The sequence below is a fragment of the Lactuca saligna genome, chromosome 4 (assembly GCF_052625555.1).
Source record: "Lactuca saligna cultivar CGN05327 chromosome 4, ASM5262555v1, whole genome shotgun sequence".
In the NCBI taxonomy this organism is placed as follows: Eukaryota; Viridiplantae; Streptophyta; class Magnoliopsida; order Asterales; family Asteraceae; genus Lactuca; species Lactuca saligna.
In genome coordinates this window covers 263,333,533-263,348,940 of record NC_136420.1, presented here as the reverse complement: position 1 = coordinate 263,348,940, position 15,408 = coordinate 263,333,533, and the positions used below count along the sequence as shown (strand labels likewise).

Here is a 15,408-nt window from a genome sequence, read left to right as displayed (position 1 = left end):
TGAACCACCAACTTTCTTAAGACTTTGACACCCAACTCTCCCAGCTTGTCAATCTGTGACTACATCTCCAAGATGTGATCACACCTAGACCTTGCCTTGCCAACAGGGCTTGAGTGACCTTAAACTTTTCAAGAACTTGTGGGTTAAGAAGAATAATTGGAGGAGGAGAAAGAAGTATGATTTCCAAGGGACATCATCTTCATTTAGGAAAGCTTGTTTCAAGAGATTTGGGAAGATCATAAATGTCTAAACCAGACATGTTATGTGAGATATTCAAGATAGTTGATTTAAAGTCCTTCATATGACACCCAATATGAAATATTAAGGCTAGGACCCAACAAACTATTTTATAACTTAGAAAAGGGATGCCATAATCCAAGCTATAAAATATTTGAAGGTAGGTGAATGACGATTCACCAATTTCCACCAAGAAAAAAGAAATATATTATTAGGTTTTAATTGGATTTGAAACTCCTAGATCTTTGAGATTCATTGAACTATTCAATGGCATGTTTCAATCTCGAGTGTGCCCTTCAGGTTTTATGACTGGGATGCTGAGGATCACAAAACAAGGTGTGAAGTAACCATGCAAATTACTTGGTACCCTTAAGTGTTTACCCCTCAATCGATGTGCCGGTTAACCACACACGCTCCATCGATACTATGATAAACATTAAGTTACCCTTTGCCTACCTTGTTAAATACGAGTTAGTGTGCCGGTTAACCACACACGCTCCACTAACCGACTTAAACAAAGTGCAAAGTGTAATTTCATGGATTAGCACCTTATTCACATTTTCCTAAGTAACTAAGATTTGGGAATTATTAAGAGTTTAGTTACTTAGTATTTATCATTAATACTTTTAATGAAGGGAGAATTATAGTCCTGTCAAACCCGTTCGGCTAACGACCCTCCACCAGTCAAGCAAGCGGTGGGTGAGAGTGGACACCCATTAAGTTGCCATTTTATAGGCAACAACCTTATACCCACCTTATAAACCGGCTTTGTGAATGAGGCGTACTAGCGGTAAGACCGACTTTACTCTTATACATATATATATATATTATTAACTTATAATATTATAAAGTATAAGGGTTGAATTTTAACTTTTAAAATTCTAAGGGCTAACTTGGAATTAAAGTATTCATAAGAGAAAACTTTACAAATTCCAAAACTTGAGGGCAAGTTTTTGAAACTATTCAAAACTAATTAATTCTATAACTTATGTATTTAAAGTAGTTTTAATCCAAAAACTCTTCAAGTTCCATAACTTGAGGACAAGTTATGGAAGACTTTAAACTAATAAAAGAATTAACTTTTTCTTTATTTTATAACTTATGGAATTAATTAAGGTTACACTTTATTTAATTATTTATTTATTAATGAAGTGACTCTTGAACCTCCATAACTTAAGGACAAGACTCTTCATCTTTTGTAATCATTGTCAACTTTTATGAGTTTTATGAGTCTTTAATGTGACTCTTCATGTAACTTGAGGACAAGTTACACACACACATTTTATACTTAACTCTTAGATTAAAATGGATTGAAAACAACTATTTCAATTAACTTTTCTATTAATCTAAGCAACTCATAAGAACAAGATAATTCAAATCAAACTTTTTCATGTAATTAGTCTAAACCTTAAACTAATACAAAACATGAATCTATTGACAATTATCTTTGAAATTGGATTAGCATGAACATTACCTCTTCAAAAAACAAGTTTATAAGTTCAAAACAACTTAGGGTAATGTTCCTAATCCATTTCTAGCCAAAAACCTCGAAAATATGCTGTCTGGGGGTCCAACTCGTCGAGTGCATGAACCAACTCGGCGAGTTGGATTGATTTGATCACTTTTTAGGCATGGACTCGCCGAGTCCCTTGATGGACTCGCTGAGTATGATGATCAGACAGTAACAATTTCGATTTTTTAAGCAGTTTTGCAAGTATAAGAAGAAAACAAACCTAGGCTCTGATACCACTGTTGGGTTATGAGCATTCTAACACTCCTAAGTGTACATGCAACCCTAAATACCTTGGATCTATGTTTTCTCTATTATACATGCAAATAAGAACATCCAAGGTATTATCCTAATCTAGCATACAAAACAATGACTATAGCAAGATAGAATACATACCTCTTGATGTAGCTTGATGTCTTCAAGCTTTAAGAGCTTAGCCCCAATAGTGTGGAAGCCTCAAATGGAATCACAAATCACCAAAACACCTTGGAAGACTTTAGAGAATATGGATATTTGGTTCTCTCTAGTGAAATTGGCTAGCCCTTCTTAGTGTACCACACTTGTGCCAATTTCACCAACCAAGGACATCTTTATATAGTGTGGAGGATTAGGGTTAAACCCTAATACCCATGACCTTTCATTTCCTAGGATTCATGGGTTAAACACTCCATGGATTATCCATGAAAGCTTAGCCCAACCTAAATGAACTTGGCCCATTCCATATATATAAGAGTCCATATTTAATTAGTTCATTTTGATCACTTAATTAATTCTAAATTAAGTCTTGATCAATACTAATTAAATAATATGATTCCTTATTAATATATTAGAACTTATAATATATTAATATAAACCATAAATATACTATTCTCAAAAGACTATCCATATAAATTGTGTCGGTGAAGTGCAACCCAAATGGACCATGCCGGGTCGGGTCAAGTACATACCAAATATAGTTATGGACTTAGACATTAATCCAACAAAAAGACCATTTTACCTTTCCTTGACTTAAAGTCCACATGTTGACCAAAACCCTAAAAGTCAACAAAAGTCAACATCTTTAGTACGCGGGGAGTACATACTGATATACGCGGGGCGTACATCGCCAACCCAAAAGTCGAGGTCTCCACCCAGTACACTGCACGTACTGGGAGTTACGCCCAGCATAACAGTCAGATCTATCCACTCTTCATTTCTGGTCTTAATCGGTTAAGTCACTTCTTCAACTTCTAGATCCAGCTTTCTTTAAGCCCCCTTACTCATAAAGTCGAAACCTTTAAGCCTTGGCATGGCTGTAAAGGCTCCTACACTCCTTAACACCTTTCCATTTCAACTCAAAAGATCTAGATCTCATGCATGGCTAGTCATTCACATCCAAGATTACATTTTTATGAATCTACAACTCAAATGGACCAGAAATATGATGGATCTAAGTTAATGGACACTACTTGCTCATAAAGTCTCCACCTTTGGGACCAAAACCCTAGAAAATGGTCCATAAAGCATACCACAAGAACTACAAGTCAAGACCCGAACTTTTTACCTTAGAAAGAAGCTCCAACCTTTGCTAAACACGGATCTACACTTGAACACCAACTTCTAGCCTCCACAATGGACTCCTCTTCTTCTTTGCTACCTTGAAAGGACACCACCAAGCTTAGAACACTCACAAATAAGATAGGAACGAAGGAACAACTCTCTTAGGGTTTCTTTTTGAGGGATGGTGGCTGAGGAACCAAGCCATCTCATTCCTTTTATAGCCAACCACAAAAATTAGGGTTTTTGGGTCTGGACCAGTTACGCCCAACGTACCCGAGGGAGGATGCGTTTAAATGAAGCGCGCGAGTACGCGCAGCGTACTCCTTGTATGCCCAGCGTACTCGCCCAACACAAAAGCCCTTAAATGACAACAAAAATAAAGATGAAGGGCCAAATAAAGGTACCTGGATTTCGGGCTGTTACAGACGAGTCTGTGATGTCTGGAAAAAAACCCTAATATGAGGGTTTTCACCCTATATAAACACCTTAACTCAGCCTCCCTTGTCCCTAACACTATCTTAGAGCTGCATATCGAAACCCTAGTCGACTGTGTGTGTGTGTGTTAAGGCTATTTTGGTGCTTTTGTTGACTTGTGAAGCTTGGAAGGAAGAAGAGGAGCTTGAGTATTCTACTTGGGGCTTGTGGATCCAGAAATCTCATTCCATCTTCAGCTTAATCAAGGTAAAATGCTCCTGCTTTGGTCTTCCATTTGGTTGTTCATCTTTAGATTGTAGATCTTGGGTGCATTTAGGGCTTTCAAGCCATTTTCGGATTTAAGGAGTGTTATGTGGACTCTAGCCTTCAGATCTGAGCCTTAAGAGGGGTCTCATGGCATAAAGGTGCCAACTTTAGGGCCATGAGAGCCCCAACCATAATAGGACACTTTATATGGATTTTTGAGCTAAAAACCCCATGCATGTGCATCAAGTTTGGAACTTTACGTATAAAATGGGCATTAGGAGGCCAAATCTATGGTTTTGGTGTGTTAGACCTCATTTAAATCGTCTGTATGGAATTGGTCAAGGTTGGACTCGGCGAGTTGTTCTTGGCACTCGACGAGTTGGTGACCATTGTGCACCAAACCCTTTCTGTGAATGGGTAAGTGTTAGGAAGGAAGTCCCTTGTGGGTTTAGACGCGAAAGGGACCTGGAAGTCATGGGACTCGACGAGTGGTATGAGCAGACTCAGCGAGTCCATAGCAATCTCCCAATCTTTGAAGATGGACTCGACGAGTTGTTCATACAACTCGGTGAGTCATAGACTGGACAAGTTCTTAAATTGGAGATGAACTCGACGAGTTCAAGAAGGAACTTAGCGAGTCAGATGAAGATGGTCCTGATGTTATGATTGAAGGAGAACACGTCGAATTTTTGCTAGACTCGACGAGTGGAGCCGGGGTTTTCTGTGGGATTAGAGAAGCATGGACTCGACAAGTTGGTAGGCCAAATCGGCGAGTCAGATCAACTGAATGTTGACTTTGACCAATGTTGACTTTGACTGAACTTGAACTGACCCTGTTTAGGGTTGTATGTGATGTGTGTTGACTTGAAGGTTTCGTGTAGGGATTGAGGAGTCGTAGGGAGTCGACTTGTGCACCGAGGATAGTTCAGACACTGCAGGATATTGAGGTGAGTTACCTTCCAGTAGGGGTGGGTCTAAGGCCATAATGCCGACCCACCGAAAAGGGGTATTTAGAAGATAATGGTCTTTGTGATAATTATCTTGTTCTGGTTATGTGTTGGTTATGAAGTTTATCTGAGTAGTATGTTATGTGTATGGTAGGGATTAGTTTCCCTGACAACGGTCCTTAGGACCCAAGGGTAGGTCAGTACCCGGATATGCCTGACTGTATGCTTATATATGTTGATTGTATGCTAGTAGTAGTGGGTGAAATAGTCCCCAATTATTGGTTGAAAGATACCGATGTTGATTACCGGTTGAAAGATACCGGTGATGGTTACCGGTTAAAAGATACCGATGAAGGTTACCGGTTGAAAGATACCGATGAAGGTTACTTGAAAGATATCTATGATAGTGTATGGTATGTGGTATGATGGGGGGACTCACTAAGCTTCGTGCTTACAGTTTTGGTTTTGGTTTCAGGTACCTCTTCGTCGAAGGGGAAAGAGCCGGCGGTATAGCAGCTCATCACACACACATGTTTCCGTAAGAAGTTTTTGGGACTGTACTATGATTTTCAATACTTATGATGTTATGGTTTGAAATACAACATTATGATTTTGTAATGAATGTTTTATGGACAATGTTTTGGTAACATGTTTGCTAAATGCGTTAATTCAAAAATGTAATTTTTTAGCCTTGAAAATTGGGTTGTTACACTTCGATCCCTTCAAAATTAAAAAAAAAAAAAGAAGATAACATAGGTTCTTAACATGTAATGTGACAACAATGATGCAAATACAAAATCCATTTTCTTAACTCAGTCGGTCCATGAAGTGCGAACAACATCCATTTTACCACAGAAACACAACACCTTTGTTAATTTCTTCAGAGGGAAAATGTGAATAGTGATGTGTTAGGGCTTATGAAGAAGACGGGAACGAGGGGATTAAAGCTTGAGGATAGCAGTAGCATCGATCTTATAGGAGGAGGATTTTATTAATTAAATATAGGGAGTAAAAAAGGGAATGATGAAAATACCCTCCATTTGACAAGTCAAATGGATGGTAACGGGGGAAAAGTGACGGCAGTTAAGGTTTTGGACCAAAGTGACAACAAAATGCAAACCTATAGACCATCAATGCTAGTCCAAACCTTTTTGGTCCAAAGTGACAATTTCCACTAACTACATGGATCATTCTTGCAATTGTCTTTTTAGTGATGGTTTGGCTAGTATGTTGGTATGTTACTCACATGGTAAACATTTTTGCATGAACGAATGTTTGTCCTTATACAATGTCATTCATAAATATCATACTCTCATTATCTTTTGTGTTATTGTTTGTTAGCGTGTTGCTAAACAAGAAAAAAAAAAATCTTTGCTGCCAGCTTCTAGAAAAATGAAAGGCTTAAATACTCGTAGAGGTGCCAGCTCAGTACTAGACAAGACCAAAAAGGTGGTTCCCCATAATTTTCCAGGTAGGTGGGAAGAGTATTACTAAAACATATTCTATCACCAACAAAAGACAAAATAATGTCATTATCAAAAAATATAATATGGTTAACGCCTGCTACTTCTAAGTTATCCTAAAAAATTTCACACTAACAAAAGCCAAATGCATAATGCTAAACACGGGGTGGATATACTCCTATAGTATAAGTGTTGATTCCTAAAAATGATTTTGAATTTAGGGTTTCTGGTTTAGAGTTCTAGTAGCAACAACATTATATAAGTTTTAATTCCAATGGAATTAGCTTCTTGTGGGCCCTACAGTAACCAAACAGACAATTATATACCTGATTGTTTAATTTTTCCTTTATATTCTTTATATTCATGCTCAAGATTATGTGATATTCAATAAAAAATCAAGGGTGGATAGTAGATATTTAATAAAAAATCAAGGGATGGTATCAAGAGTTTGTACAACAATAAGTCTGTCTACAAATATACACCATAATTGTAACCAAACAATGAACAGCAACCCATGTCCACATCAGAAGCTCTTCGTCTGATTCTGAACTCCAGGATCTGTTTGTTTTTTTTTTTTTAAAATTATTTAATCAAGAATATAATCACAAATGAATCGTTTTCTTGTAAACCAATCAAAACTTTGATAAAACAATCTCTCGCATGAACTCTTCAGGTGCTGCAATAAAACAAACGCAACGTCTCAGATAAACACTAAAAAAACAGCATATCTGAGGGCAAAATGGTATTTTTCTCTCCCTCATTTTCATTTTATTAGTTTTTGTTTCAAAAATGAAATTTTCGTGGGTATAAAAGTACCTTTGCCACCAGTGAAGAGATTAAATTGGCCGACAGCCTGTCGAAGGAACATCTCGACCCCACTAACAGTGATGACGCCCGCAGCCTCGGCGTCTTTTAAAAGTGTGGTTTTTCTAGGTGTATAAACAGCATCAAAGACAACGGAATAATCTCTCAAGGTTTCCTAATATAGAAAGAAAAATAACATATTTTGTCAAAAAAAATCCTAAATAGAAAGTTGGAAAAACTTTTATGAAATAAACAAACCTCGGAAACAGGGATACGATCTTTATTTGGGTGCATCCCAATTGGCGTTGCATTCGCAAGAACTGCGCCTTTTTCTGGTTGGAAGTTAGACAACGCCTCAAACGGTATAGCTTCACCCGATACAGCAAGAGCAAGTGCTTTTGCTCTCTCTTTACAAACAAACAATAGAATATTAATTGGTATCATTTTCTAAATAAAAGGGTAAAATGGTCATTTACTCACATAATGGGCATAATGGTTTTACGACTTAGACGTACTTAATAATCTAAGCAACTAGACATGATTGTTTATTTCTGACGTAATCCGGACAAAATGACTCAACGGATTAAGCCAAAAAACATTTCCTAATATTATTTGTGAATTTCTTTTTTAAAACGTAAGTGTAAAATGGTCATTTAGTCTCATTCAGTACTCATTCGACCACTTGACACATCCATGTAGTTAGTGCGACTTAGATAAACAATCATCTGTTATACATCATTATTTCTAACCAGAAAGGTAAAATGGTCATTTACTCACATTCAGACAGATACAAAAAGTACACATACCATAGTCAATATCGAAAACGGTAACACTTGCGCCTCTACTTTTGGCACCAAATGACAACGCTCTCCCTGCGCCTCCCGCACCAACAAGCACGAATTGTTTCCCGGTGATAGGAGAAGGGAGCAATGCTTCTCCATTTACAAGACCTCGAGCTGCAAAGTAAAATGCTATTTAATTCAAAAAAGAATATAATAGTGGTCCCTACCTAATTCACTATTAAAGTTTATTTTTATTTTTTTATTTTTACCTTTTAAAGCATCCTCAATTGCAGTTATAGAAGCCTCACAATCCGTATTATAACCAACGAGCTTCCCATCACTATGTCTTTTTACAATAGTATTAACAGCGCCTATGGACTGGTGAAATAGATAATATAATTAGTTAAATTTCCATAAAAAAAGTGTAGATTAAATTTTAATATCATGAGATTAAATTATATAAAGATGATGAAGTCAAACCTGAGCAAGAGGATGAACTTCATCGCAAAATTCCATTACTGCTTCCTTGTATGGGATTCCAACACTACAATAATCAAATACTAAGTCAAACAAATTCAAAAGGTGGGATCCACAATCCACACATAAATCACAATCAGAATTCATTTCATTTATGGATTCTGAAACGACAAATATACGCACCTGTAACCAGCAAAGTCGGGACTTTCATAAACATTAAAGAACTGTTTAAGATCATCGACGAACATAGGAACATAAACTCCATTGAAGCCGACATGTCTGAAAGTAGGGTTATGCAAAATAGGGCCTTTACTATGGCTTACGGGTTTTGAAATTAAGCCAAAAACTTTAGTATCCGCATCGATATTTTCAACTCCATATGCTTCTCTAAGGCTCGCAAGACTTGGTAAACCAGGTACTTGATTTCCTTCGATCGATCCATACACAAAAACACCCCCAAATTTTGGACCTAGTAATTGACTAATAAGCCCCCGTTCTCCTGTTGAGTATGCAATTAGTGGTACCTGAATATATTATGAAAGTTATTAGTAGCACACTTTTTAATTAAAATAGTTTTTCACACATGATTTTACTCTTTCATCTATTTTATCTATAGGTGACTTAATGGTAAAAACAAAAATGAGTAAATTACACGGATGATCCCTATGGTTTAGGGTAATTTGCGCGTTTGATACCTAACTTATTTTTTTAACTCGGAAGATCTCTACTGTTTGTTTTTGTTACGCGCTTGGTCCCTATCTTATCTAAAAAAACTATTTTGCCATTGATTTTTTAATTTATTTAAATAAATATACCCTCAATCCCACCCCTCTCACCTTATCTTACCTACCCCACCATCTTTCCCTATTTAAATAATAATCTTTTTAGGTAAGATAAGGACCAAACATGTAATAAAAACAAACAGTAGCGACCAAACGCGTAACAAAAACAAACAGTAGGGACCTTCCGAGTTAAAAAAATAAGTTAAGGATCAAACGTGTAAATTATCCTAAACTATAAGGACCATTTGTGTAATTTAGTCAAAATAAAGTTGTACCTGACAATGGGAGAGTAAATGGAAGATTCTAGATAATTCTGTAATATCGGTTGCATTGGTAACAAGTTTGATGAGATCGGCTCCTGTAGATTGCATTCTTGTGACAAGATGGCTTAGATCTTCTTTTAAAGATGTAATCCCATCCACAAAACAAGATACAATTATCTTGCAATTTTTACGATGATTTAGATTGTGTTTTTCCATGATGTCAGAAGCTACCTGATAATAATTATAGTGGGAAGTGTCAAATGAGTTCTTTAATTAACAAACTAGTCACATTAGTTTTTGTTTTGCTTTTTAATAAATAATCGTCGGTTTCGTAATAGGTCTAGGGTCTACTACAAAATCACTATTGGGTACGAAATTTGCATTTTTATAAAATCCCTATTAAAAAATATTTAAAAAAATTAATACGCACTAAGAAACTGTTCATATATTGCAAAAATTATAATTTATAATGTTTTGTAAAAGCGTAAAAAATTAAGGGTTATTTGTGAAGAAATGTTAGGTCTGAGAGTTGACCAAAATTGAAATGTTAGGTCTTGGAGTTGACAAAAATTGGGGTGAAATTTGAGAAAAAAGTTAAAAAGATGTTATTAAATAAGGGGAAATTTTCACAAAAATAGTGATTCCATATTAAGCCCACAGTGAAATTTATGGTTATTTGTGACGAAAGTAAAAAAGAAAATGTTATTTTGTAAAATAAGTATAAAAATAGCTATTTTGTCTCTTATTTTATAGATAATAGGCATTGGTTTATTATATTTTTTTATATGATTATTATAAAAAAAGTACCTGAAGTTCAAAATCAACATATTCTGCCCCCAAGTCTTTAGCAAGTAGAAGTGCTTCGAGCCTTGAGTTCTCATCACCATCGTATAATCCACCCTCCCATTTTGGCCTATACAACAACAAAACAGAGTTACGCTATGCTTGGCCACTATTAAAAAAAAATTAATTATAATTAGAAAGCTAGCTTGTTAGTTAAAACTTAAAAGGTTAGCTATTCGTTGATAAAAAAAAATATTTAACACATTAACACCTTGTAACAAGATTAGAAAAAAAAAAAAGATTTTATTTGATGCGCCATTATAACATCATTCCTAGTTATTATTATTTTAAATTAAAAAATGAATTTGTAGATTTTCAACTTGATGGGTTCATTAAATTTTCTATCATGCACGATGGTGACACGGGGATTGATTATTTATGTACTATTGTCCAAAAATCTTTTAAGATTTTAGATGATTCTCAAAGAATTCAAGTAATCAGTTTAATTATTGGGTCGTTGTTGTACTTTTTTCCTTTCAAAAATGAACTTTTTCACAAGTTTTGTATTCAAGTTTGTTCTTTGGTTCATTGTTAATTAAATAATGAAATTAATAACTTTCTTTTGAAAAAATTTATTAACTTATATATTAAATCGAAAGTTCGCATTTTATTTCATTAAAAAACAAAGGGGCACATAAAAACAGGAGATATGAAGTCACGATCTATTGTTAGCAAATTGGCTTTAAGAATCCAAGTCAATTAATGACAAACACATTTTCAGATTCTTGACAGTTGTATATTATTTATTTTTATTTTTATTTATTTTGGTTTTTGTTTTCAAACATGATTTATTTATTTATTTTACTTTTTTTTGTGGTTACCTGAAATCCACAACCTTTATCTTATTGCCACAGGGCATATGATATGTTTATCTTATATTTTTGTATAACAGTTAAATAATTAAACTAGCTTTAAAATGGAGTTTGTTAAATTTAGATGTTGTCATTTCAATATAAAAGAACATTGGGGTCTTCGGTAAAACTAACTGATAACTGTTAACTAATAGCTGATAGCGGGTAGCTTGTAGCTGATAGTGTTTTGTTAAACGTTACATGAAATAACATTGGATTTAAGCAGACATGGGTTGTAGTTAATTTTTGACTTTTTGGTTTACTTAAGACAATGTATATCTGTAATTATTAATTATTCAATAACTATTTTGAAAATATAATAAAAAACAACATATACACATTCACTTCAGGTAAAGTTCATCAACCATAAAAACAAATAGGAAAAAAATATTTATGATTTTATTTTGAGAGTCGATATTAATGGATACTGTATTAATTGGATTTAGACAGAAGGGCCTACATGTTTTGCACGTCTAAAATATTATTTTTTTAAGTGCTAAATTTTTAGATAGACGTTTTCTTTGAATTAAATATATTACGATGAATTCAATATTTTGGAGTTACCCAATAATAGATAAGGTGACAACTTTGAATCTGTGAAAAAAAAAATATCTATTGAATTTTAAGATTGACATGTAGATCATTTCTTGGAAGGGGTAGGAGTATTTTCAAAAATTGTGTAATTTTCTATTTTAAGTTGTCTAAATAATAAGAATGTTTATTTATTTATTTCTTTTTTTAAAATTCAAATTCAAATCAACTTATTTTTCCTATGTAATTAATACAAATTTATTGAAGATATAAAGTTTTATACATAAGTTGTGAATTAACAAACTTGAGATTTCACAAATGACGAATATCATGCCTCCTCAAATGAATAATAAGAAAAAAAAAAGGAAAAAAGGGGTTCTTATGAGTAAAAATACAAGCAGACAATCTTGAAAATTCATATTGATTTCAAGAATTATAAAGAAAATTAAATAGGTCCAATATTACCTGGTGAAGGTGCATCCTGTCCATAACATAGGTTTATTAGGCCGAATAATGGAAAATAAAGAGCAATTTTTTTCAACGTTTGTACTTTGTACTTTTGAGTAAAATAGACTTCAAGTTTTGATTTATTTAATGTTTTGATTTACTTTTTTGTCATACAATAGATGGAGTTGAGTAGTTTACACTAAAAAGAGTAATATTCACCCAAAAGTTTTAATTTTATGTAGAGCATAGAACATGTAAATAAAAGTTCATAAAAAATAAGGTTACTATAACCATATACAATGTATCAAAGGGTAGTATATAGACCAAACAAATTATTTTGTTGTTAACCGTTTTTTAGGAATACCAACTTTAATTTTGGAGTTAAATATCAAACTAAAAACTTATTATTTTTAACAACAAATCTAATCTTCTCTTAAATTTCTCCTAATTCCACATTATATCCACTCGACTTAAAAAACCATAACAACATTTTTATGTGGGCTAGAAGCATTTCGGTGATATATTTATTATATTATTCTATTTTCATTTATATCTATTAGAGCATTTTAATTTAAAACATTCATCAAATATAATCTAAATACAGAAAAAATTATTCTGTAATTGAACAAAATCTTCGAAACATAATCACGAATGTAATATTATAAAATAAAATAAAAATGCTACCTACCCAATAGAAAGCACACCCCGAGTCATGATTCATGAATCGTGATGACCTTTTGTAAATTGACCACACACACAGCTAGATTTTTAATTTATAAATATTAATTTCATTCACTTAGAAACAAAAATAACATCCATATAATTAATGTATCATAAATATGTTAAAGTGTGCCTTTTGGTTTAGCTCTTGAATCTTCTTATTTTATATTTATCTCAAAAAATCATTCTTCGAAAAACTTGTAATAATTAAATACTATTGCATTAAAAAGGTTATTTACTTTGCATTTTTATCATATAAAAACTTTATTGATAATTTAAGAATAAATAAATATTCAAATCATAAAAGGTTAAAAAACCATGTAGGGTGTATGACTGTATGTACATCTGGAGCGCCTCCTGAACGAATCCCAAATCAGAGAAGCAGTTTGAACTTTGAACAAAAAATATGCATATAACACTTGTACGATGTGCAATGATAAATGTACATGTTAAACATACCGGTAGACGACGGCAACCGGAAGTGGTTTATTACGAAGAAGAGTCTGGAGATCTCGTTGAGGGTTGAACTCCTTCAAGCAATCAAGCCTGAGTTCGACAAGGTCTGCACCTTCAATCTTCGCCTGATACATATCGCCCACCATCTGTTCGACGGAATGCCTCATCAATGGCACACACACCATTGTTGTATTTCTCAACACACCAAGACTACCCATTGCCTTAAGCGTTTCTTCCACACAAAACCCACCAACAAAAATGAAAAAACCCGAAAGCAAAAGAATCGATTCGCTTTCTGGGTTGTGATAATTAGTTTGTGATATGGTATTTATACACAGAAAAAAGTTGGTAAGGAAGGATAGGGGCTGGGGGTTGGTGAGTCCTACGTGGAACCTAAAACCAACATTGCCCACATTTCAAATCATTTCTATATGTGGAAGGTGTTACTTATTAACTTTTGGGGATAATGAAATGTAGAATCATCAGATTGTTTGATTTCTCAACGATTAAATTAATGAAATGGTTGATTTCATCAAATTTCAGATTAAAGAAACTCTTAGGAAGAAAACATTAGAAAAGTCAATCGATGCAAGTTGAAGTTGGTGGGACTAAGAAATGCAGAAGAACCCGACAATGGAAAATTGGGGAAGAATAAACAATTTGGTAAGTTTGAAAGAGGAGGGAAGAGGAAAGAGGGTGTGAAAATGGCTGAAAGGGTTGTTGTTGGTGGGAGCTCTTACCATGTTCAGTGGGCACATTAATGACCCTTTCTTTAATTAAGCTTAATTTCTTTTGAATTACCAATGTTTGGGGATAAGTTCAAACTTGTTCACCAACCAAAATATGTGGTTTTAAATTTGACCATCTTGCATATATTTGTTGTTGGGATAAGTTTCTTTTTCAATAAAACATACATTTATATTATGATAAGTATATATTAAATCTTTTAATTTTTTATAGTTCTTATAACAATGTTAAACGAAATAATATTAAATTTATGTCGAAAATAAAGTATTATAACATATAATTAAAAAAAAAACAAATCCTAAAACTGATATCATGTATGTGTTCGTGATTTTATCAGTATTATTTAAGTGTAATTGGATTAATTTAAATGTAATTAGATTAATTTGTTGATCAATGTCACTTTGATAATTATTAAACAAATTAGGATGGTGTGAAGTGTATATTTATATAATTTTGTTTTTGTTGAAAGTATATTGTTATTTAGGAGCGTAGTCCCTAACCTGACGGGGGCTCGGGGGTAGCACCCTTAGGAGTGGGGTCCAAGGGGTGGCAGCCCATGGCTGGTTATCCTAGTTTTAGGCCCGTTTTTTAAGTTAGTTTGTGACAGGTTATGTGATAATTTTTTAACAGGAAGTTACATTCATGTAACTGTCTTGTGACAGTTTAAGACAAGAAATTGGTTTCCTGTTATATGATCAATTTTGAAATCATTTAGGTATAGACTTTTCATAACATCTTCTACATTCTCTCTTCTTGCAAACAATAAGTTTTATTCGATTAGAGATTTTTGAGTGGACCCTCGAAATGCTTTTAATCTAAAAGTGTTTCATAACTCTCATTGATCCAATCAATTGTATACCCTGTTTTTTTAACAATACAGGGATTGTATATCGAAGCCCATAGAGGTTAAAGCCGAATTCCGTTCTATTTTTGTAGTCGAGTTTGATTGTTGACTATGGTTAGACCGAAGTCAAAACTTGGCCATTTTAAGCAGATTTATGAGCAAAGCAAGAGTTCACTTGAAGCATCGTTTCCTAATTTGGGAATTAAGGAAGTTGGTTAGAGTGATGGTGGAGACAAGTCTTTGCGTCCTTATGGATATACTTTTGACTTTATAAAAAGGTTATGAGGTATTTTGAAGTATGACATCATAAACTATGCTATTGAATCATTTAAGGTAATTGTTTTTCTGAGAGGTTGTAGATATTCTTTCATTTCATTGATTCCCAAAGTTGAAGATCGTTTATATTGTAACATCCGCATATTTGGGCTAGTAAATTTGAACATTATAAGCGTTAAAATTCACTTTTTGATAGGAGATTATTTAG

The 15,408-nt window shown here is 33.8% G+C and overlaps 1 protein-coding gene across 1 annotated transcript; it reads right to left on the bottom strand.

The window, feature by feature from the left end:
• Window positions 1-6,765: 6,765 nt before the first annotated feature.
• LOC145043555 (bifunctional 3-dehydroquinate dehydratase/shikimate dehydrogenase, chloroplastic-like) lies at window positions 6,766-13,877 on the bottom strand. The gene is made up of 10 exons (XM_078992248.1): window positions 13,337-13,877; window positions 10,293-10,398; window positions 9,498-9,716; window positions 8,624-8,964; window positions 8,444-8,507; window positions 8,233-8,341; window positions 7,988-8,137; window positions 7,440-7,588; window positions 7,194-7,356; window positions 6,766-7,053 (listed from the first exon to the last, which is right to left on the bottom strand). Exons 1-10 carry the CDS (start codon window positions 13,549-13,551, stop codon window positions 7,010-7,012), a joined length of 1,560 nt encoding a protein of 519 aa, XP_078848374.1. The 5' UTR covers window positions 13,552-13,877; the 3' UTR covers window positions 6,766-7,009.
• Between the last annotated feature and the right edge of the window lie 1,531 nt (window positions 13,878-15,408).